Raw genomic sequence first — 22,742 nt, forward strand, 5'->3', positions numbered from 1 at the left:
AAAAGCAAGATGAACTCGGGAACCTTCCGCTGTCTCTCCTCGGTCAGAGCCTCTGAGAGAGGGTCAAATGTTAAAAGACATGTCAAATATACAGTGCACTCGTTTCAGTACAATCCCAACAGAGAAGCAACAATCACACCTGTTTTACAGATCAGAAGAGTCCCGACGAGTCCGCTGTTGAAGTCTCGGACGATGTCCACCTGTGATGAGTAGATGTAGGTGAGACAGTCTGGATCTGATGTGGTTGGCCCGGAGTTGGGAGAAATGTCCCACACGTACTTGTAGTAACCACCAGGAGGCACTGCATCGTCCGCTCGCTCCTGAACAGAACTGGAGTCCTCGTACCCCGCGCCTGCCATCGAAAAGCAGAAGGATGTTGAGGTTTATCTTTACACATTATGGGTTTTCAAACCCATCAGGATATTGCTGTATCTCTCAAAATAGTGCTTTTATGATGGGTAAGCCCGAAATTATCTAATGCGGGAAATCACATGTATTTTATGTTCTCTGGAATTTATTAGTATCTCCGGTGTTACATAACACATTACAGAATTCCAAAACAAGCCTATAATGATGCTGCAATTTCAGTCTAGAAACATTTTGTCTTATGCTGTAAAAGTTGGACAGTCTGGGGTTAAATTGTTTACATTTCAGAAGGGTTTTTCGCAGCAGTGTGATTCCCCAAAACGTTACACTGAGTAATTCTTAAAAGAACCACTTTTAGAACGTTTAGAACTTTGTGATATTATAAAGAACGTTTGGTGCAATGGAAAGATTCCTTGGATATTAAATGTTCTTCATGGAACCATCAATGCCTGTAAACCTTTATTTTTATATATTGAATGCAAATTATTTTAGATTTACTGTACCTTCCGATTGTTTCCAGTACTGAATGCCGATTGGAGAAATACTGTAAGATTGTGATGCAAAGTTTTGAAGTGCACCACAACCCTGTCGTTCCACCACTGTTCTGATAGTCGGGCCTTGAATACCTGAAACAGATCATTTAATATTCTATTTATTCATTTCTAAACTTCATGTTTTTTCCTAAGAAGCTGAGATTTCAAACACCTATACTGACCAGCCCATGGAGGTTTTGACTTCGGTGTTGTAAAAGTAGCATCAGTGTAATTCTGTATATACAGCCTTGATGTATTTCTGGACACCAGATGCTAATTTCCTGTTAGGAATAATTTTGCTGTCACTAGACATATTTGCAAAACAGTGCAATGAAACATAATACAACACAACTTCCACTAGAGTTTGCATATCATTGCTTAATATTGAAAAAAAAAAAATAGTTTCACACACAAATATATTCATACTCAGCCCATTCACAATATAGACAAGTTTATTTCTTAATCAGAACAGATTTGGAGAAACGTAGCATTGCATCAGTTGCTCAACAATGGATCCTCTGCAGTGAATGGGTGCCGTCAGAATGAGAGTCCAAACAGATGATAAAAACAACAATAATCCACATTTGTGGATTGTTGTGATGTATTTGTGAGTTATTGTGACTCTTTGCGTTAATTTATAACATTTTGGAAGTGGTGATTTGAAGTTAAAAACATCAAACGCACAGCTTTTGACTTTCACAGGACATTAATTGATCGGCTAGTCGGATGTAATACTTCCATATTATTTGGATGTTTTTATCAGCTGTTTGGACTCCCATTCTGATGGCACCCATTCACTTTAGAGTATCCATTGTTGTGGTAATGATACATTTCTCCACATCTGAAGAATAAACAAACTACTCTAGATCTTAAATGGCCTGAGGGTGAGAAAATGTTCAGCAAATTTTCATTTTGGGTGAACTATTCCTTTAATAATTATACCCGACAATGTATTTCAAAATTTTTGTACCAACTTAGAACATTTTGTCTGATAAAGGATTATAATGGTTGCAAGAAGTATGCATATTCAGCAAATGATCTGCTGTGGTTTCACACTAATGTGAGCTGTTATTACGCTCTGTTCTTAAAACACCAAATCAAAGCATGTTTGTTCTGACCACATATTCACTATTCATAAACTGAAAATCACTACACTATATTATTTATAAATAAGTAACAGGCAGGCTTCTGTTCACAAAAAAATCAATCAAATTATGAATGACATTGACTGTGTCTAAGTGCAAACTATGCTCAAATTTGTTATGCTCTGTTTAACTATACAACTTGGAAGCATAATTGAAATTTGGACAGCCCTAAAAACTTTTTGCCTTTAAGGGTCGCTGGACTGAGTCCATGCCAACTAATGAAAAGATCAAACACTTTCTCAAAGCTGTTTTCTTTCAATAATTACTAACTGATGACATTATGCTTGATGGTCAGATTCCCATTTACTCTGATAAAACACTTACTGTTTGAACACAGTGGTGTTTTGAGAACACTAGCAACATTTGTATAATAAAAGACATAAAAGTGTATATAATAAATCTTTATGGGTAGCAATAATTGAAAAGCATGTGTGTGCATAATAATAAATGTGCCCACCTCTGGTTTGCAGTAGGATCTGTTGTGTCTGTAAACACATATTCCCACTTAGTTTCCACTGCTGCGATGAAGAACTCCAGAGTCTTCGCCAGGACACAGGAAGACTTCAGACACACCGTGAGGGAGAGGAGGAACACCACAACCTTCATCACGGGAGCACAAGGCAAACACGCTGCCTGAATGAGATGCTGAGATGCTGTTGGGACATATTTAACTGCACAGGAAAAGTGTTTAGGGAGGAGCCAGAGAGAGAGGGGGGGCGTTCATGGTAATCATGAATTATGATGAATGTTTGAGTCATAGAAAGAATGAGGTAAGAAAGATTGCACTCTTTTGCAAATTTCAACTGTATTTTTAGTTCTTTTTTCCTGAAAAACAGATGTTTTGGGCAATAGTAATAGTGATGCTTGTCATAAGCACTACTAAACAGTCTTAATCATTTACACTTAACCTTTAATTAATTACATTAGCACAGCAAATAAAGTACCATTTAAAGCAGAGTTCTTTTAACTTTTCTTAACAAGAAACAAAATGGGATATATATATATATATATATATATATATATATATATATATATATATATATATATATATATATATATATATATATATATACTTTTTCCCCCTACAAAGCTTCACTTAGAAATTGTGAATGTATATATATATATAGGCTATATTTTTGTATATATATATATATATATATATGTATACATATATATATATATATATATATATATATATATATATATATATGTATGTATGTATGTATGTATGTATATGTAAGAGCTATTTCTTAAAGAACCCATGCAGATTGTTTAATTAATAAATGATTGTTACTTAATTTCCACACATACAAACAAAACATTCTTGAATATCTTGTTCCTGTGATATTTGGTTTTAGTCCATTATACAGCAATAAAAAGCATTATACATTTTAGGCTATAAAACACGTGAGCCATAAAGAAAGACTGCATTCAAAGGTGTCATATGATAGTTTTTTTAAAGATCATTATTTGGTGTAACAGAATATGGTGACATGCTTTTATGTTCAAAAAACATTATTGTTCAAACACTGTACATTACACTGTAAAAAAAACTGTTATTTTACGGAATTTTACAGTTTTATTTTACAGTTTTTTTCACGTAATTTTGAAATACAGTTTAAAAATTTGAATGAAAGAAATAGACTGTAAATTTAATTTTCCTATGTAAAATCACATGAAAAACATGTCAATGTGCATAATGCGCTATATGTATGTTTATGTGTACGTGCAGTATGTGTGTGTGTGTATGTGTGTTTTTATATATAAATTGTGTGTGTGTGTGTGGCATTAATAATATAATGCCATATTTTTTAATAGATTAAAAATACAATTCAGAAAATTCTGAATTTAGAAACCGATTCATTAGGACCAGCGTTTAAAGTGACGCGTGATTTGAAATGATTTTAGTAACGTCGGTGTTCATCGGCACTTCTCCCTCTTCAAGCACTGGTTATTACACTTGTATAATGAAATTCACTTAACTATTTTATTTTGTCTGCATGTTTTAGTTTTTTACTTCCAGATAGAGCCTCACTGATGGTCTGGAATATTGTTACAGTCAGTATTTAATCACTTTTTAATACATTATTTCTGTTGGTTACCCTTTATATCTGTCAATCGGTCAAGCAAATATTAAAAATATTAAAAGTGTTTCAGAAAGCTGGTGACTAAAACCACTGACCAGTTAAAATTGTGAATGAAAAAACAATGTCTGCAGTGTGTCATCTGAGAATTCATATAACCTTGTAATCTTGTAATCTACGCCTAGGGAAAAAAGTTTCACAACTTCTGTTTCATGACAGTTTTAATCACCGTTCTATAATTAAAGCACTGCTATTGAAGCTTATAGGGATTATTGATAGACTCACTGATAGGGATGAACAAGTGACACAGATAAGGTTCAGAACTATAGATATAATACATTTATCAATATATTTCTTTTTATTTTTGTAGATTTCCTAAAATTTCACATTTACATGCTTTTTTTTCTCCTTACAGATAGGTTAAGTGAGCGGCTTAAACCAAGGTCAACATGAAAGGGTGAGTTGCACAATGCAAAGATCGTCATATATTACACTTGTAATAGTGGTGGTGTTTCTTTGAAAACTCACAATTCACCGCATCAAGGGCTACACAGAAATGAGGCACACTACCTATTAGCTTGTTGCTGGCAGTTTGCACTTACGGTTCAGAAATTACGATGCATTTAAAAGTCATGTTGACCGTCATCATTGCCAGTTATCTTCTGTGTCACAGGCAGGGACCTTTTCATGTCAAGTTACTAGCTGTCAGAAACATAATTGTGTATGGTATGTTTGAATATATTTAAAGGAAAATTAGTTTCTCACAGTGTAACTCGTCCCCTTGGAATTATAAGGTTCTATCTGCGTTCTGAGTAGTTTTGAGATATTGAGCGTTAAAGTTTTTGTGTTCCATAGACTTCTGTAGATAGAACCGTCTTGTTTTTTCAATAAAAAAATCCCAAAATGTACACAACTTAAAATAAAACATCACATAATGTAAATACATTGTCACTGAATAAGATTATGTGAATAACTCAGTTTTGACAAAAAATGTCAGATAGAACCTTATAATTCCAAGGGGACGAACTGATCTCTTCTTTTTCTTATGCATGACAACAGGAAGTTCCCCCTTTGACCGCAGAGAACTTTGTTTTCTGTTGACCAAGTCATAGTTAACGGCCACATCACCATCCTCTGCAACGCTCTGAAGCTGATGTTTGCTTCATACTACTGCTTGAACATTTCATACCCAGGAAACCAAGGAGAAACGCAAGAGATTGTGCAAAGGTAAAAACATACACTCACTCTCACACGTATCACACGCGGGTTCTCACACACAGTCACTTACACCTATTCAACACACACTGACTTACGCATCCTTACATACACTCATTCTAACACACACACTCTCACACACATACAGTCACACACACACCCACACATGCCTACACACACACACATTCTCACGCACGCATCCTCACACACACACATTCTTATATAAACATCCACACACTCTAACATAGACAGTTACACATGTATCCTCACACACACTCTCTCACACACACACTCTCTCACACGCATCTTCACACACACAGTTAAGCACTTTCACATACTCTTACAAATGCATCCGTACACTCACACACTCTCACATACACATTCTCTCACAAACAAACACACTCTCACACACACATCCTGATACAAACATCCAAACACTCTCACATAGACAGTCACACATGCATCCTCACACACACTCTCACACACACTAACACACTCTCACGCACATCCCCACACAGGCTTCTAGGGCGACATGATTAATCACACGCGTTGTCTCGTCAGTAAAGCCGGTCCTGTGATTAGTAGTAAATAGGGCTGTCACTTTTAGTTCGAAAATCGATTGCACACTCGATCAAACCAACCAAAAATAGTTTCGAAAATGAAAATATGGAATCGATTTTAACCAAATATGCACACTATTAATTTTAAAATAATTAAACCATAAAAAAATAGATGTAACAAAACTCACAAACAAGCAGAAACAGAAAATAAAGAATTCCGAAAGTGCAGTATGTGTTGCGAAACCTAGACAGAAAAAAACAAAAGCAAAAAAAGCAATTTGAAAATTCGAAATTTGAAAGCGACCTCTGTGCGTTCACACCAAACGCGAATAGTGTCTGGCGCGAATGATTTCAATGTTAAGTCAATGTAACGACGCGTTTATGCGCGTCTGGTGGTCTCGCGGCGCGGTAGACGTGAATTCGCCTCATTCGCGCATCTAATTACAGGAGATTCTGAGTTATGAAAAGGACCATTGCAAGCTGACAGCGATCGGCTTTGTGGTGGAAAATTGGCAATAATACCCCCACCTTGCGCAGCTGTGGCCTACCTGAGTGTCCTGGGACATCAGTGCGGTCGGAGCGCGTCTTCTCAACAGCTGGACATAAAAAAGCTCTGCTCTGCACCCCAAAATGTTGATCGACTTGTTTTCCTGTCCAAAAAATTTGTAATGGTCCTAGCCTTTTGGTGCATTTCCTTATGCAAAAACACACATGGCCTGTTCTCAAGTCCATTTAAAGTTTAATTTTTTTGAACAGTTGTTTGAAATGGATTTAATCATTATTTAAAATAATCTTGGAGATTTTTGAATTGCCTAAATCATAAATGCAGCCGGGTTGAAGCCTGCAGTGATGTTTTTCTTTTGTTATCCCTTACGAAAGGAAAATATATTTACCAATATATTTCTTAAAATATATTTTGATATGTTGTAATATATTATTTTCCCTTTTTATTTTCTAATATTTTATATATTTGAATACATTTAATAATATATTGATGATACATATATTATATAATATATTGCAAAATATACAAACGATTGCTGCTTTCAATATATTGCAATATATTGGAAAAAATAAATATATATAAGAATATATGCCTAATATATTACATGATATTTTCCAATATACTGCAATATATTTTTGTTTCATAAGGGATGGCAGCCGTCCCCTCTGCATATATATTTTTTCGAGAATGTTGCACTTTTGTTGCTGTTCTGCACGAAACTTCATGCCAATAAATAAGAAATATTGCTGACTTGTGCGTTTCCAGCGCTTTCTTTACGTTCGTCCGTTATTTGACATTGAAAAAGGAAAAACGTTTTTTTTTTTTAGACTTGGAAAATGAACACTTATGTCTTAAAAATCGAAAATTATTTTTTCACAAAAGTGACTGCCCTAGTAGTAAACATCCATCACCTGTTTTCAAATCGAGCAACATTTAATACACAGAGCTGTAGTTTACTGACAAGCTACCCAGTATCCTGTTCATAATCGAATGGGATTCATCTGCAAACACATCTGACAACCGCATGTGATTAATCGTGCAGCCCTACATGCATCCTCAAACTCTTATCCTCACACAACACACTCTCTTACATTCACAACCTTCTCAGTCTGTCTCACACACAACTACCTCTCACATACTTCTTCACAACATCCACCACAAGCATGCCCTTTGCAAGATCTTATTGTTCTGCTTTTATTTTCTATATATTCACAGCATATGTTACAGTCCATGTTTTATTACTAAAGTTTTTTTTTTTTTTATTCAACAGATGCCTTTTTAAGATGAAACCCGAGAAGGGATCGAAAGTGGAGAAGACCACATCCAGAAAGAAATCGTCAGTCAGTCCAAAGGTTCTTTCACTGATTAACAAGATTGCGGACTATGAAAGGATGGAGTAAAACTTTGAGTGTCAGATCTTCCTATATTGCCTAGCAGAAATTCTTGACAGTGTCTCAGACTTAAAATACTTGCTGATTATTTGCTTTCATGGTTGAATTTTTTTTTGTTCATGCATCATCTGTTTTCGAGATGAATTGTTGCAGTTTTGAACAATTATTTTATTGTGTGTTGTTTCAGTTATATATATATATATATATATATAAATATATATATAATATGTTGCAGTTATGAGCAAACTGAATTGGTTTGTTGTTGCAGTTGTGATCTAATTGAAACTTTTGAACTTATTTTTTAATTGGAATATTGTTGCAGTTATGATCATTTGTAATAATGTTTTCTATACTATTGCAGTTATGGACAAATTATTGGAATATTGTTGCAGTTGTGCTATAATCTTTATACTGGTATATTGTTGCAGTTTTGGACAAAAAATATTAGTAAATTGCAGTCCTGAACAAACTATTGGTATATTCTTGCAGATCGGTCAATAAATTATTATTATTTTTTTTTTTACACATTTTCGCACTTACGGCTGATTATTTGAATTAAAGCTCAGTGTTCTCAGTGTTAAAACTTTGATAATTTAATGTTTTTTTTTTTAACTTTCCACAATATTTATGTAAAACATCTTTTCACACATTAAAAGCTGAAGAAAATACAGAAAATCTCATGTGTAATTACAGCAAAAAAAATGTATTTTTGAATTATGGAAAATTACCTCACTTAATGTGCCCGTTATTTAACGGTATTTTTCCGGCACCCCAGCTGCAGGAGTTTTACTGTTTTTTTTTTACGGGATTTTTTTTTTTTATGGTGTATTTTAGGTATTTATTCCCACCTCTCTCAAACACGTCGTTTTCTACAAAATCCCTCCTTCCGACAAGCACAGTCTGCTCTGATTGGCCAACTGACTGCCTCAACACTAAATGGTTACTGAAACCACGCCGCCTTTCTCTGCGTGAACATTCGGGTGGCATTACACATAGTGACATAGACATGTGGGTTGTGTTTGAATGAGTTGTTTTAGGGGGGTATGGCAGAGTCTTAACTTTGATAAAGAATATCTCTTTGGATTTGAGACTTAAGTCTTTGCAACTTTACAGATCTTATTTATGTACAAAGAGCTTGTAACATTCCAAAAGAGAAAGGAAACATTGAAATCGCATCATATGACCTCTTTAAATTGGGATCTTGTCTGAAGTCAGGCTTCCGCTGTCAGTTTTCTCTTGTGTAATGAGGAAACATGCTTTCAGAACTCTTCTGCCAAAAAAAGAAGACTTGAACATCGTCTATAAGGAATACGGCAACACCGCCACCTGGTGGACATAACGCTTATACATACACAGAGATAATGTTACTTTATAATTATTCAGTGCCAATGTATAAGTATACAGACGTAACGGTAGCAATACAGTGCTGTTTTTATAGAATTAAACAGAATTACGTTCTATTGTGTACTCGAACTTTATCATGTTCCAGTCGACCTTGCGGTGCCGCGACGAGGTGGCCGAGTGGTTAAGGCGATGGACTGCTAATCCATTGTGCTCTGCACGCGTGGGTTCGAATCCCATCCTCGTCGGTTTGTGATTCTTTTTTTTCCGTCTTGAAAAACATTTAGCATTTATTTAGTGTTAATCTACTTTAACACTTCTGTTTATTATGGTAAGACACCACAGGTTTCATAAAATGTTAAATAATATATATTACCTTATTTAATACAGTTAATAACAGGAGAGTTGTGACCTAATGGTTAGAGAGTCGGACTCCCAATCGAAAGGTTGTGAGTTCGAGTCAGGAATTGCCGGGTGCCGCAGCATAAATGGCTGCCCACTGCTCCGGGTGTGTGTTCACAGTGAAAAGTGACGTGACAATCTGCCAAGTATGGTGACCCATACTCAGAATTTGTGCTCTGCATTTAACCCATCCGAAGTGCACACACACACAGAGCAGTGAACGAACACACACCTGGAGCAGTGGGCAACCATGCTGCAGAGCCCAGGGAGCAGTTGGGGGTTCGATGCCTTGCTCAAGGGCACCTAAGTCATGGTATTGAAAGTGGAGAGAGAACTCTACATGCACTCCCCCTGCCGGCCCAAAACTCAAACTCACAACCCTTCAATTGGGAGTCCAATTCTCGAACCATTAGGCCACGACTTCCCCTTTCATCCTTTCAAGTCATTTTCTGTGAATGTCGACCAGGGATGTCTCCATTGCAGTGCTGGGCTTGCAGTGGAGTGTGTGTGTGTTCACTGCTCTGTGTGTGTGTGCACTTCGGATGGGTTAAATGCAGAGCACAAATTCTGAGTATGGGTCACCATACTTGGCTGAATGTCACGTCACTTTCATAATCCCAGTACAATAAAACACATTGTGAATCGTTTTATAATACAGTACGTCAATGTTAGATATATATAAAAAGAGGCATTTCACAATTAAATATCCATTGATTTGCATAAATTTCCAGAACAGATATCGTAATATTGAATAGTCATTTTGTAGACAGATTTTAGTTTTTTTTTTTACGTAGTTTAACATGTTTTTAGAAATAAAATGTGTTTTTAGAGTGAGTGATATATGATGTAAACAGATTGCCCTACAAAGTTTGGTGTATGTCAATGATGGTGTAGATTTATGACGCAGTAAATGAGTAACATATACTTAAAGTTTGGTATAACATCCTGAAGATGGAAATAGTGTAATAAAATAAGCACTAAAATGTGTATTTGGGATGTTTTCTTTTATTTCAATTTAAAAGGCATCATTAAAGTATTTCACAAATTACAGTATTTTCTGGGAAAATGTGGCTGTTACTTTTTATCTTTTCTGATTAATTGGCAATTTCTAAAATAAATGCAATATATTTTTCACCCAAATGTATATTTTGTTTTAATTCTAGGAAATATGCCAACATATGTATTTATATCTGACGTGCATTTCTGTGTGAAGAATGAGAGGAGGCCGTTGTAATTTCAACCATCTGATGTCTATTTTGAATCAAAAATGACATATACAACATGACTTTTTTTTTCTTAATGTGCATACATTTTAACACATTTATAGAATTAAATATTTGATCTTTAAAAAACCTATCATATGACCAAAATGAAAATAAAACAATGTTTTTTTTTTCCTTGGATCTCTTGATTTATAAAAAAAAAAAAAAAGTTTTTAAAAGAATACAAAAGGCATAAAATTCATCTTAATCACAGGAAATCCAGTTATCAAAAATAGAAAAAGACAATAATAAAAAAAAAAAACAATACTAAATATTTCTCAAAACGTACCTTCCCATAAAAATACAAAACATAAAAACACTGACTTACATACATATGAACAAACATGATCCATACAATAAGGACGGAGCATGCATTCAGGTTAAATACTGATTTCAGCCGAGATTGTGAACTGAAGTCTGTTGTTATGTGCTGTTGACTCCATGAGTTTCATCACTACTGAGCCGTTTCTCTTTTGAAGACTTCTTTTTCTGGACAATAAAAGAGCAATGCAAGTAAATTACTTACAGAACAATTCATCTAAATCAGTTGTATTATTATAATTATTATTATAAAGGTTTCCATCGGGTTTTTATAAAGACAAAGACTTTTTAAGACCAAGTAAATACCATTTAAGAAACACAATGAGCCATTGTAGTAACACTTCACTTAAGACCGATCTCCAAGACTTTTCAAAAGAGGAAAACCTGCAAACTTTCTTTTAGAAACTGTGCAGTTTCAATCATGCAATTCATTCACAAACTCTACCTTTCTGTGCACGACCTCCTCCTCATCTGGAGCAGATACAGGAGGATCATCAGGGATCATCTCCTCGGTTTCTTCATCTCTCTCCTTCTTTTTCTTCTTCTCTGTACGTCATTTCAATGTGCCAGGGAACACAAGCAAACAAAAACTGAAAGAAGCAGTAAAATAAAGCCACAAGCCAGGATATACATGTATTTAATGACTCACTCTTTTTCTTCTGACTCGTTTCTACAGGAACAGATGCTTCTTCTTCTTCTTCTTCTTCTTCTGCTGCTGGTGGTGGTTGAAGAGCATCTGTGTTTTCACTCTCCTTGCTTTTCTTCTTCTCTTTGTCTTTCTTGGTCTTCTTGGGCTCAGGCGTGGCCTCCTCCGGTGCTGGGACATCACATGCTTCTTCCCTTTTGTGTTTTCTTTTTTTGGAAGGAGTTTTTAGATCGTGACTACAGGTTTCCTCATTTCCCAGACCATCACCATCTACAGTCTTCGCTTGAGATTTACTACTTTTTAAGGGTGTTTCTGAAGGAGCGTCATTCTGGATCTCCACAGCATCAGCAGCCTTGCTTCTTCTTTTCGTCGAAGAGCTGTTTGTGGAGTCAGACTGCAGGAGATCAGCATCCGATGCGGCTGTTTTGGGTTTCTTACCGGTCGTTTCCTCCTCGGCAGGGTCTTCGGTGCTTTTAACTTTCTTGGCTTTAGCTTTTTTTGATGGCGTTTCAGGCTCAACGGTTTCTGAATGGCTTTTACTTGCCTTAAGTTTGTTCTTTTTAGATGAAGAGAATTCTAGAGAAGCATCGGGTTTCTCCGATGTCGTTTCTTGGTCAATCTCAGAAGGGCCTTGGGTTTTCTTAGCTTTAACCTTCTTTGAAGGAGTCTCATCGGGAACGGGCTTCTTGTTTTTCACTTTTTTTGATGGCGTCTCTGATTGGTCAGAGCTAGCGTCCATCGTAGCGTCAGTTTCTAGCAGCTTGCTAGCAGCTTTCATATTTAAGGGACTATTGTCAGTTTCAACATTACTGCTTTCAGATTGGCTTTTCTTCTTTTTAGCCTTTTTAGACGGATTTTCAATGCTGCTGGTTTCTGAGGTATCAATATCTTTGCAAACACTGGTCTCAGCTTGCTCTGACAAACCATTATCTTTTTTAAAGTGAACTCTTTTAGGAGTCGTATTGGCTTCTGAATCTGTTACACCAACCTCTTTAGTCCTGGTCAGCGGAGAGGCTGTTTTGCTAGTTTTTAAGAGTCCATTCATTTCATGGTGTGCTTCTGGTGTATCAGATAAGTTCGTGGCTTTAGCCTTTGTTTTTTTAGGGGTCTTAACCACATCAAGACCTGAGATACTACTATTTGTCTTATTCCCAGCCTTTTTGGATGGTGTCTTAACTTCATGAGATTCAGAAAGAGCTACAGAGTCTTTGTCTTTTGACTTTTTTGAAGGAGTCTCAGATGTGTCAGTTGTTAGGGGAATGTCGTCAGGTTTGGAAGTCGATTTCTTTGCTGGTGTACTGGTCTTTCCCTTCTTGGCTGGGTTTGCCTCTTTTTTAGCTCTCGCCGGCTTCTTTGTCGTCCTTCCCTTTGCTGAAGACTTGGCAGATGAGACCGGAGGGTCTTCCAAGATCGAGAGAACATCCATCTTCACTCGATCAGCATCTGGTTACAACAGACAAACTTCAATAATCACAGTTCATGTTTCTGTATTAATCTCATGTAAATCTCACCTGATAACTGAGAAACCATTTTCCTCCACTTCTCCACATCTAAACTCGAGTCTGAATCAGAATCGTTCCCTGCCAAAGGAGGCACCGACTTTTTTCTTTCCCTCGGTTTTGTCACGGTTTCTTTTTTCTTCTGTTTCTGTGGAGTGGGGTAAGTCATGAATATGTCAGGTGATATATTCATATATTCATAAATATCAAATATTTTGGTCAGTTTTAAATCAAATACCGTTGATTTTTTGGCCAATCCTGAAGTCGTCTTGCTGCTCGCAGACTTTTTTGGATCCACTACTTTCCATACACAAAACAAACAACCAAAAATATAAAGAACTTAAAGAAACTGAGGGTTAGTATCATAGTTCAGCTTGATCACAACTCTACTACAAATGTCTAAAATAAAGCTTCAAATTCTTCCTATTTAAAAGAAGATTTCTACCAGAAATTAAAATGTATTCAACCTCAGGCGATCCAAGATGTGGATGAGTTTGATTCTTCATCAGAACAGATTTGGTGAAATGTAGCATTACGTCATTAAATGTCTTTACAACTTTACAAATCCATCAAGATGTTTTTAACCTCAAACCGTCACTTCTAGCAAAAATATGAATCCATCATACCTAACAGTGCTTCCTCCATTTAAAAAAAAGTAAATTTCCTGTTTTCCTCACAGCAAAAATTCCCTACATATTTGTTTAGAACAGTTTTAAACGGTTTTAACTGTCAAAAGTACTTGATCTGAGCATATTTCTCTCCTGATTCAGGAAAGATTACTTTTTCACTGGAGAAAGCCATAATATGGACAGACGACATGCATTTTAGACAGAGGCGATGGTTGGAAGTCAGAAACATCTCAATAATGGATTTGATTCTTATAAAGCAGCTTTACATTTCACATAAATTGACAGACTGGAGTCTTGTGGATTATTGTGATGTTTTATCAGCTGTTTGGACTCATTCTGACGGCACCCATTCACCGCAGGGAATTCATTGGTGAGCAAGTGATGTAACGCCAAATCTGTTTCCATGAAGAAACATCTTGGATGAGTAAATTGGTACACAAACTAGGTTGTTAGGTTGTCAGACTCATGGAAGCTCCAGACAAATGTCAGAAAAACACTGCTCAAACACACATAACACAATATAAACACTGAAATGAACTACTCGTTTACCAGCAGAGGGGGCTGTGATAAATAATATTTAGTAAAGTCTCTGATGTACATACCATCTCCATCATCTGAGCTGAACGGGTCACATTGTTAAAAGGAAGAAAAATGAGAAATTAGTTTGAAACCATTTCATTGAAGCCTACAACACGAGACACACATGCACCGTCTTACCTTCCCCACTTCTTAAAGATGTCGCTCAAGGATGCTTTCACTTCTTCAGTTTCAACCTGTAATTTAAGGCCATATTTAATACAAGCATTACGTGCATTCAGGCAATACAGAGCTCGTCTGACATCAACTTTAATAGAACAAATAAAGCACTGTGAACTGGTGCACACAGTTTTATCCGTGCACTAATATCAGTAACCACAGGACAAAGTTCATTAGCACTACATGCACGAGTTTAAAAACATGCTTGTTTCTTCCACTCAAGTCATATTTAACGCATGCATGCAGTTATTGCCAACTACAGAGGTATGAATACAGCTTTAACTAATGTATTATGGATTATAGACATCTTGTAACGTTAATTTTGTCACTGATAAGCAGTGATTTCAGTGTGCTTTGGAGTGATAAACACCAAATAAGTTTGTATTGGTAAATGCATCAGATAAGGTTCGACTACACTAATGCAAGCGTTGAAATGCTTTATTTTGAATTCTCTTGACATTTTAAAAAGCATGGAATAATACAATTTCTTGATCTACAAGCATACTTTCTCTCGAACACACATGAATATAACGTTACATATCTGCACCTGGGGCGCGTGCTTTCTCAGCACGTTGGCTGCTTTCTTGTAGCCGTTGTCCTTTAAATGGTGATATATTAATTTGATCAGCTCGTCCTGCGAGGCGTCTGTAATATTTGAGTTCATGTTTGGGATGAGGATGAGTTTAAAAAGGGTGGGCGCGAAACTTAGGAAAAACTTTGCTGCATATTTCTATTTCCGCTACATTCGAGTAGCAGCGACACGCGTTTTCCTTCACTTTGACCCCTGAACTCTGCACTAGTCACACTGCATCATGGGAAATGTAGTTCTTTAAGGTGCGATCGGTTTCTGTAGCGTATGAGAAATTTTTATACTGTACGTATATATATGTTATTGTAGTAAAATATGATAAATAAAATAAATTTAAATGAATAAATAAATACACACATACATTATGCTATATATATATATATATATATATATATATATATATATATATATATATATATATATATATATATATATATATAATATTATTATTATTGCTGTCAAACAATTAATTTCGATTAATCAAATCAAAGTTTTTGTTTACATATGTGTGTGTACTTTGGTGATATTGCAGGTGGGCCGCCAATTACTATTAAAATAAATAATACTATTGTTAATATATGTAAAAATGTCTGTCATAACATAATAACACCATTTCATATATATATAATAACAAAAAATAAATATGAAACTGTATAATAAAACAGTAACTGTAATTGAATTGTGCACGATTTCTAAATTGCTTTATAGCATGATTTTCTGCGGCCCCCAACCCTTCAGCAGTACGCTATCTGATCCAATCAGAATGCAACGCGCCTACCGTGAGAACAGACTGGGCATATGCCTACGTAACTCCAGGTTCACACACTGTAAGTGATGCGTCTTTTTTACGAGCCCATGTTCAGAGCGTTCACACTGCATGCGGTAAAATAAAAACATGCGGAAATAATGAATATCTAGCGCATGAGCATCGAGATAGTTGTGAGTGTACAGGACACAGTTTGAGTGGGAGTAGACAAGTTTAACGCAACTGGTTTTGTGACAGAGCAAAGGAAATCCACATGCGAGCAGAGAGATTCGCGCTCGCGTATTATTTTAATGTGCTTTCGCGTTACAATAACGCACTCTAATTGCTGCTTTTGAACTGCATACACGTACTGTATATGCACTGCAGACAGAGTATGTGCGAACCTGTACAATGTATAACAAATCTGTTTCAACACCTGAGGCACCGCTACAATTAATGAGCTCTAGGAACAATGCATAGCAAAAAACAAATATTTATTTATATTTTTGCCATAAATCTATACATTTTAAACACCTTTACTTAGTGATTATTTAGACTTGTCTGTTCTAGAGACATTACAACTTTTTGATAACTTAACTTGGTTTTCTTTTGGAAATATGTTTCAAATTTATCCAAAATGCATTTATGACTTTAAACCATATCTATGTGTGCCAAAATTGTGAGTAAAATCAAAATTGCAAAATTTATCAAAGAAATCAAGATGGGGTTTTATTTTGTCCATATCACACAGCCCTAGTTCATCCAATAAATACAGTTAACCATTTAGCTTCTCAATACTAAGTTATTAACCCAACAATAGCAAGGTCAGTTATTTTTTTTTGCAGTGGGCTGCGCAAACATATGTGTTTGGTTGTGTGGGCTGCGAGTTGAAAAAGTTTGGGAACCACTGATCTATATATAAATACACACACATGCATGTATATATTTAAGAAAAATATGTTATATTGGTATATTAAATATATTTATATATAATATAAATTATGTAAATACATGTAAATATTTTCAAAATATATACCTTATGTGTGTCAGGGATTCATCACTGTCACTGCCACCTCTGTCATCACAGTCACCAGTTTCGACTCCCTGTCAACTGATTACTGATCATCCGCACCTGCACTCACCAATCATGTCAACTACATAACCACTCTCACAACAGTTTGTGATCATCTGGTCTACTGTTCACCAATCTGAACTGTGCCTAGACTCAGTGGGCACTTACCGCTGTATACCAACCTTTTGGACTCCCAACAATCCTCCTGTGACTCTCCTATGTTGTGCTCCTTGGTTACTGGTTCCTGATCTCTGATGATTTTAAAATTAAAACGGTCATCAACATTCAGCTAAGACCTATTCAACTGTTTCTAAGTCCTAGATTCTCATTTGCACCTAACGATCTTCCTCCAAACCTTTCATTAAATCATCCTGTCATTTCACTTACCTGTTGTTTCTGGCTCGAATTATGATAGAAGACCGGACCAACACTGACACTTCTATGCTGATATTCTGGAGGTGCTGGTCAACACTCTTTGGTCCTCTCTCATGCCAGCTCCCAACCCTCAATCTGCCTCTACCAGTCCCATGGCTATGCCTGCTTCCTATGCAGGGGAATCAGCTGAATGTGGCGGCTTCCTCCTTCAAGTGGCATTGTATACTGAGATGCAGCCGCAGAAGTTCACTACAGAGCGCACCAAGGTAGCATTTCTAATTTCACTCCTTTCATGCTGTGTATTGTTATGGGCAAAGGCAATATGGATTATTAATATAGAATATATTATATAGAATATATTATAAGGACATTTATTGTAGTAAAATATGTTCAATAAAGTAAATTTAAATGAATAAACATTGTCATACTTCATTCATAATTCATTCCTATGAGGCTTTCAAAAACCATTTCATGGAGGTGTTTGGCTCAGTTACAGAAGAGCTCTCTGTGTCAGACCAGCTACTGCAAATGGGAATGGGTCAGGGTGTGTCTTCCACCAACAACAACACCTGGCAGTTCTGAACTATGGAGTCAACTAGTGGATGGAATAAGGTAACTCTTCTCAGCGCGTACAGGCAAGTGCTGGATCCCCGTATTCATGTTCAGATATATGATGGTTCCGTTGGATTGAAAAGTTTAATGCAAAAAGTCAATCGAATTTCCCAACACTTGTCAGCCAGCTACACCACCAAAGCAGCTCACCAGTCTTTCTCCCCTGCCAGTGGTTCCCCAGTACCAGAACATTTGCAAGTGGATTCCACCTGTCTTTTTCCTGAGAAACATGCTCGCAGATTTGTGGCTGGATTCTGCCCCTTTTGCGCCATACAGATCATTACATTAGGGCCTGCCTCATTAGACCCCCATGACCTGCGGTAAGTACCATTCAGTTTGACCCAGTAATTTCCACCCTTTCAGTGCAACTATTCACCATTCTGTTACAGTCTCAGCCCTTGTTGACTCAGGCTCCTCTGCAACTTTATCGAAAGACCTCCTGAGCAGTCTTCAGCTGCTTCACTGCCGTCAAGCCCAAGAGCTCAGAGTCTAATCAATCCAAGAAAAACCAAAAGGACGTGGGTACGTGAACTAAGGCTCCTCCATTGAAACTCAAGATCTGTAACTGTCATGAAGAGGAAATCCCCTTTCTGGTACTGGAAGGACCCACAGTGGACATTATCCAGGGATACCTCTGGCACATCCTCCATTCTCCAAAGATCAGATGGGACTCCTGTGAGGTTATACGCTGGAGCAAATTCTGCCATCAACACTGCCTCACTGCGCTTCCACTTCACAAGCCTCCAGATTGCATCCACGTGTATCGAAAGTCCAGAGCCAAGTGTGACTCCCTCCATCCCATCTGATTACCTGGCATTTCAGGATGTCTTCAGTAAGCAGGCAGCCACCCATCTACCACCTCATCAGCTTGCTGCCTGGAGATAAACTCACCAAGGGTAGAGTTTACCCACTGTCCATCCCGGAGTGCAAGGCAATGGAGGAGTAAATCAAGGAGGCTTTTCACTAAGGATCCATCCAGCCGACCAGCTCACCAGCTAAGAAGGATGGGGGCTTGTGGCCCTGTATTGATTATTCAGCTCTGAATTCCCAGACGGTCAAACTCCCTTATCCACTTCACCTGGTCCTAGCTGCTCTCGAGGAAATCTGTTGGGCCCACATCTTCTCCAAGCTGCATCTGTGGAGCACGTATAGCCTCATTTGCATCCGAGAAAATGATGAATGGAAGAAGGCTTTCATTAGTCCTTCCAGCCACTATGTGTACCTTGTCATTCCATATGGCCTTGCCAGTGCCCCACCTGTCTTCCAGGTATTTATGAATGAGGTGTTCCAGGAGTTCCTCAACAACTTTGTGATTGTCTGCATCAATGATATACTCCTCTACTCCAGGAACCTGGCCGACCATAGCCAAATAGGGAATCGCACAGGCCAGGAGGGAATTTAGGACCATGGGAATGTGACAGCCATTACAGAGTGGCTCATTCCTCAATCTGTAAAGGCCATTCAAAGATGTCTAAGATTTGCTCATTTCTATCGGCGCTTCAAGGAATTCATCCTGCATATTGCCCCATTAACCACCATGCTTCGAGGAAAGTCAAGAAGCTCAATACTGTGTTCATTATGGCTCCTGTCCATCATCCTGATCCCCCATGTACTATTTGTGGTAGTGCTTTCCCTGTAATTCGGTGACCCTCCAGCCGTGCACATAATTCCAAAAAACTGAACCCAGCATAGCATAATTTATATCGGTAACAGGGAGCTGCTGGCCATTAAACTAACCCTAGAAAAGTGGTGGCATCGGCTGGAAGGAGCTAACCATCCTTTCACTTTCATCATACTTTTCAAACCTGCTGGGCTCTGTTTTTTTCCACTCTGTTTAATTTGAATCACTACCAACTGTCCAGGAAATTGCAACTGTAAAGCTGATGCCCTGCCTCACCTAAATTCCCTCAATACTCCATCAGATCCAAGCCGATTCTCCCTCCAGCACTCACTGTAAGCCCCATCCTCTGGAACATCGAAGATATCAGAGCCACCCCTGAGAGTGAACATGCTCCGCAGGGGTGCCAGGGAGGTAGAAATTTAATTCCCATGTGCCAGTGGCAGTCCCCTCTGGAATCAGTTCATAATGTACTGGGCTCTGGACATCCAGGCCGCCAACGGACCCTCTCGCTCCTCCAAGCTCGGTACTGGTGGCCCAGAGTGTCCCATGATGTCAACCAGTATGTCCACAGTTGCTCAGTCTATACCATGTCTTCAACTCCTCGTCACCTTCCTGTGGGCCAGCACATGCCCCTACCCATTCCTCACTGGCCCTGGTCACACATGGGAATTAATTTTGTAAACAATTTACTAGAATCAGATGGTTACACGTATCCTAGTAGCAGTGGTTTCTTTCTCAAAAACCTGCATGTTAATTCCCCTCCATGGGTTGCCAACTGCCCTAGAAACTGCTAAACAACTCTTCAGGAACTTTGGGATACCAGAAGATATGGTCTCTCACTGGGGCCCTTAATTTATCTCCCATGTGTGGAAAGCCTTCTTCCTTCTGCTAGGGGTCACGGTGAGCCTGTCCTCTGGCTACCATCCACAGACGAATAGAGAGACTGAGCGGAAGATCCAGGAACTTGGACTTTATATCCAGGCATATTACCGAGAAGATCAGTACTGCTGGAGCCGTTTCCTTCCTTGGAGAGTATTCACAGAACTCCCTCCGACAGAAACCCACTGGCCTCACACACTTCCAGTACATACTCGGCTGCCAGCTCCCACTCTCACCGTGGACAGGAGAGCCATCAGAGGTTCCAGATGTAGATTACTGGTTCTAAGCGAGAGTGTGTGGGACTCATCTCATGTCCACCTCCACCGTGCAGTGTGGAGACATAAGACCTTCGCAGATGCCTGGCATGTCTCTACGCTTACATACCATCCAGGAGACAAGGTATGGTTGTACAGGGTGACACGGGAGTATATTTTCAAATCTCTCCTATCCCGCTCCTGCAAAAAAATCCCATCCCGTCCCAATCACACGAAAAACTAGGGGAAAATCCCATTCTGTCCCAATCCCGGAAGAATGACTCCCGTTCCCTCCCACTCCCGTGTTTTTTTTTTTTTTCGGAATCTGTAAGTTACAGTAAAAATAATACAGTACAGATCACAGCATGCCCACTTTAGTTGAATAAAAGTTATTTTTTGTTATTTGTTTACCCAGTAATGGATATGATTTAAAATATAATAAAGTACAATACTTAAAGCAAATTTAAATTACAGATTTTAAAAACTACTTTAAAAAGCAGAAGTACACACACAAAAAAAAACTACTCAATTACAGTATGGCGAGTAAATGTAACTCGTTACTTTCTCCCTCTACTGGTTTGCAATATCTGACAATCCTGCAACGAAAACTATCATCAGCATTCATCTAAGACCTATTGAACTATTTCTAAGTCCTAGATTCTCACCTGCCATTTGTTAAAGGCCTGTTAAAGTGTAAGAAAATAAAGCTTGTAAGAAAATTATGTAATTTATTTGTATGAAATTTGATATTAGTTAATATATTAAGTGACCAAGAAGTACTAGCGTGTGTTTTGATAGGTCTGAGACACATCACAACCAATGTAGATATTATGGTCCGTCTTAAACATGTTACCTGAGCAGTTCACTGGGGTCAGGATCCTCATCTGATTTCAAAAACAGCAGAGTCAGCGAGTCAAACATCTCTGTGTAAGTGCAAAACCACAAACAACCGCTGCTCCAACACCCGGCTCCAACCAATCAAGACCAATCAAATCCAGACATCTAAACTTGCATGTGTGGTGAAATGAGTGTGAGCAGGTGTGTTTGAATTATGGTTTTAGCAGTGGAGTGTGTGAGCGTGTGTATGTCTGTACGAAGGGTGTGTGTGTGAATATGTTTATTTTAGGGCAACGTATCCCTCTCATGTTTACATGTTTCTCTAAAGAGGATTCAGGGTGGGAAGAACAAACTCAGATAAAACCAAAACACAACAGCAGTTTCAAACATTCATGGCTATGATGAAACTGATAATTACCTAACATTTGGCTCCGTTTGCATGATTAATGAAGGAGAAACTCTTCACTAGCTCTAGGTGATGGTAAGCAGTTCAGGTCAGCTGACAGGAGGAGCTGGGTAACTAGCGTTCACAGAGCTCCATTCATGAGTATCTGAGGAAAAAAAAAAAGAGTTTGTAAATGGTTTTGCCAGGGGATCAGGGTTTGGCTGGTTCCTCTGCAGGTATGTGTTGTTTCTCTATTGACAGGCGTTCAACAGTCATGGTATATTCCTAACCAAGAAGGTCTAGACTACAATGCATGGAGAAGAACTGAAGAACTTTCGAAGCCATTCACCTGAGCTATGCATGTCATATGACTAATGTCACTAAAGAAGAACAATTAGGCCATTTTCAACAACCTGCACCCAAATTATGTTTTTTTTTAATTTTTAGAACATATATATATATATATATATATATATATATATATATATATATATATATATACATACACACACACACACACTGCTGTTTAAAAATTTGGTATCACTAAGATTTTAAATGTTTTTTAACGGAGCCTTTTATGCTTATTAATGCTGTATTTATTTGATTAAAAAATACAGAAAAAAAAAACAAATTTAGTTCAAATTGATGGTTAAAATTTTTGCTTCCTATTTTAATATACTTTAAAATATAATTTATTTCTGTGACGCAGTGCCGAATT

At 37.6% G+C, this 22,742-nt stretch overlaps 1 protein-coding gene, 2 long non-coding RNA genes and 1 other non-coding gene across 5 annotated transcripts; 2 read left to right on the forward strand and 2 right to left on the reverse strand.

Moving 5' to 3' along the window:
* Positions 1-953, reverse strand: LOC113114488 (uncharacterized). Its single transcript, XR_003293746.1, has 3 exons — positions 870-953; positions 140-352; positions 1-52 (listed from the first exon to the last, which is right to left on the reverse strand). It is a non-coding gene; the product is annotated as an uncharacterized LOC113114488 (long non-coding RNA).
* Positions 954-4,497: 3,544 nt separating this feature from the next.
* On the forward strand, positions 4,498-7,911 carry LOC113114489 (uncharacterized). The gene is made up of 3 exons (XR_003293747.1): positions 4,498-4,585; positions 5,188-5,355; positions 7,679-7,911. It is a non-coding gene; the product is annotated as an uncharacterized LOC113114489 (long non-coding RNA).
* Positions 7,912-9,306: 1,395 nt separating this feature from the next.
* Positions 9,307-9,388, forward strand: trnas-gcu (transfer RNA serine (anticodon GCU)). The gene has a single exon. It is a non-coding gene; the product is annotated as a tRNA-Ser (tRNA).
* A 1,385-nt stretch (positions 9,389-10,773) lies between these two features.
* On the reverse strand, positions 10,774-15,439 carry tcof1 (treacle ribosome biogenesis factor 1). 2 transcript variants are annotated; one of them, XM_026280310.1, is made up of 8 exons: positions 15,203-15,439; positions 14,617-14,672; positions 14,502-14,518; positions 13,509-13,567; positions 13,283-13,418; positions 11,775-13,214; positions 11,571-11,671; positions 10,774-11,293 (listed from the first exon to the last, which is right to left on the reverse strand). In XM_026280310.1, exons 1-8 carry the CDS (start codon positions 15,317-15,319, stop codon positions 11,228-11,230), a joined length of 1,992 nt encoding a protein of 663 aa, XP_026136095.1. In that variant the 5' UTR covers positions 15,320-15,439; the 3' UTR covers positions 10,774-11,227. The 2 variants fall into 2 exon arrangements, with proteins under 2 accessions (XP_026136095.1, XP_026136094.1); XM_026280309.1 differs by having other exon boundaries at positions 13,509-13,570.
* Between the last annotated feature and the right edge of the window lie 7,303 nt (positions 15,440-22,742).

This window comes from Carassius auratus, chromosome 14 (assembly GCF_003368295.1).
Source record: "Carassius auratus strain Wakin chromosome 14, ASM336829v1, whole genome shotgun sequence".
NCBI classification, from domain to species: Eukaryota; Metazoa; Chordata; class Actinopteri; order Cypriniformes; family Cyprinidae; genus Carassius; species Carassius auratus.

Coding starts and splice junctions, on each gene's coding strand:
- tcof1 (XM_026280309.1), bottom strand. CDS start 15,319: ATGAACTCAAATATTACAGACGCCTCGCAGGACGAGCTGATCAAATTA. Junction 11,672..11,774: donor AACGAGTCAGAAGAAAAAGA/GTGAGTCATTAA, acceptor AATGACGTACAG/AGAAGAAGAAAAAGAAGGAG. Junction 11,294..11,570: donor AGGAGGTCGTGCACAGAAAG/GTAGAGTTTGTG, acceptor TTTATTGTCCAG/AAAAAGAAGTCTTCAAAAGA.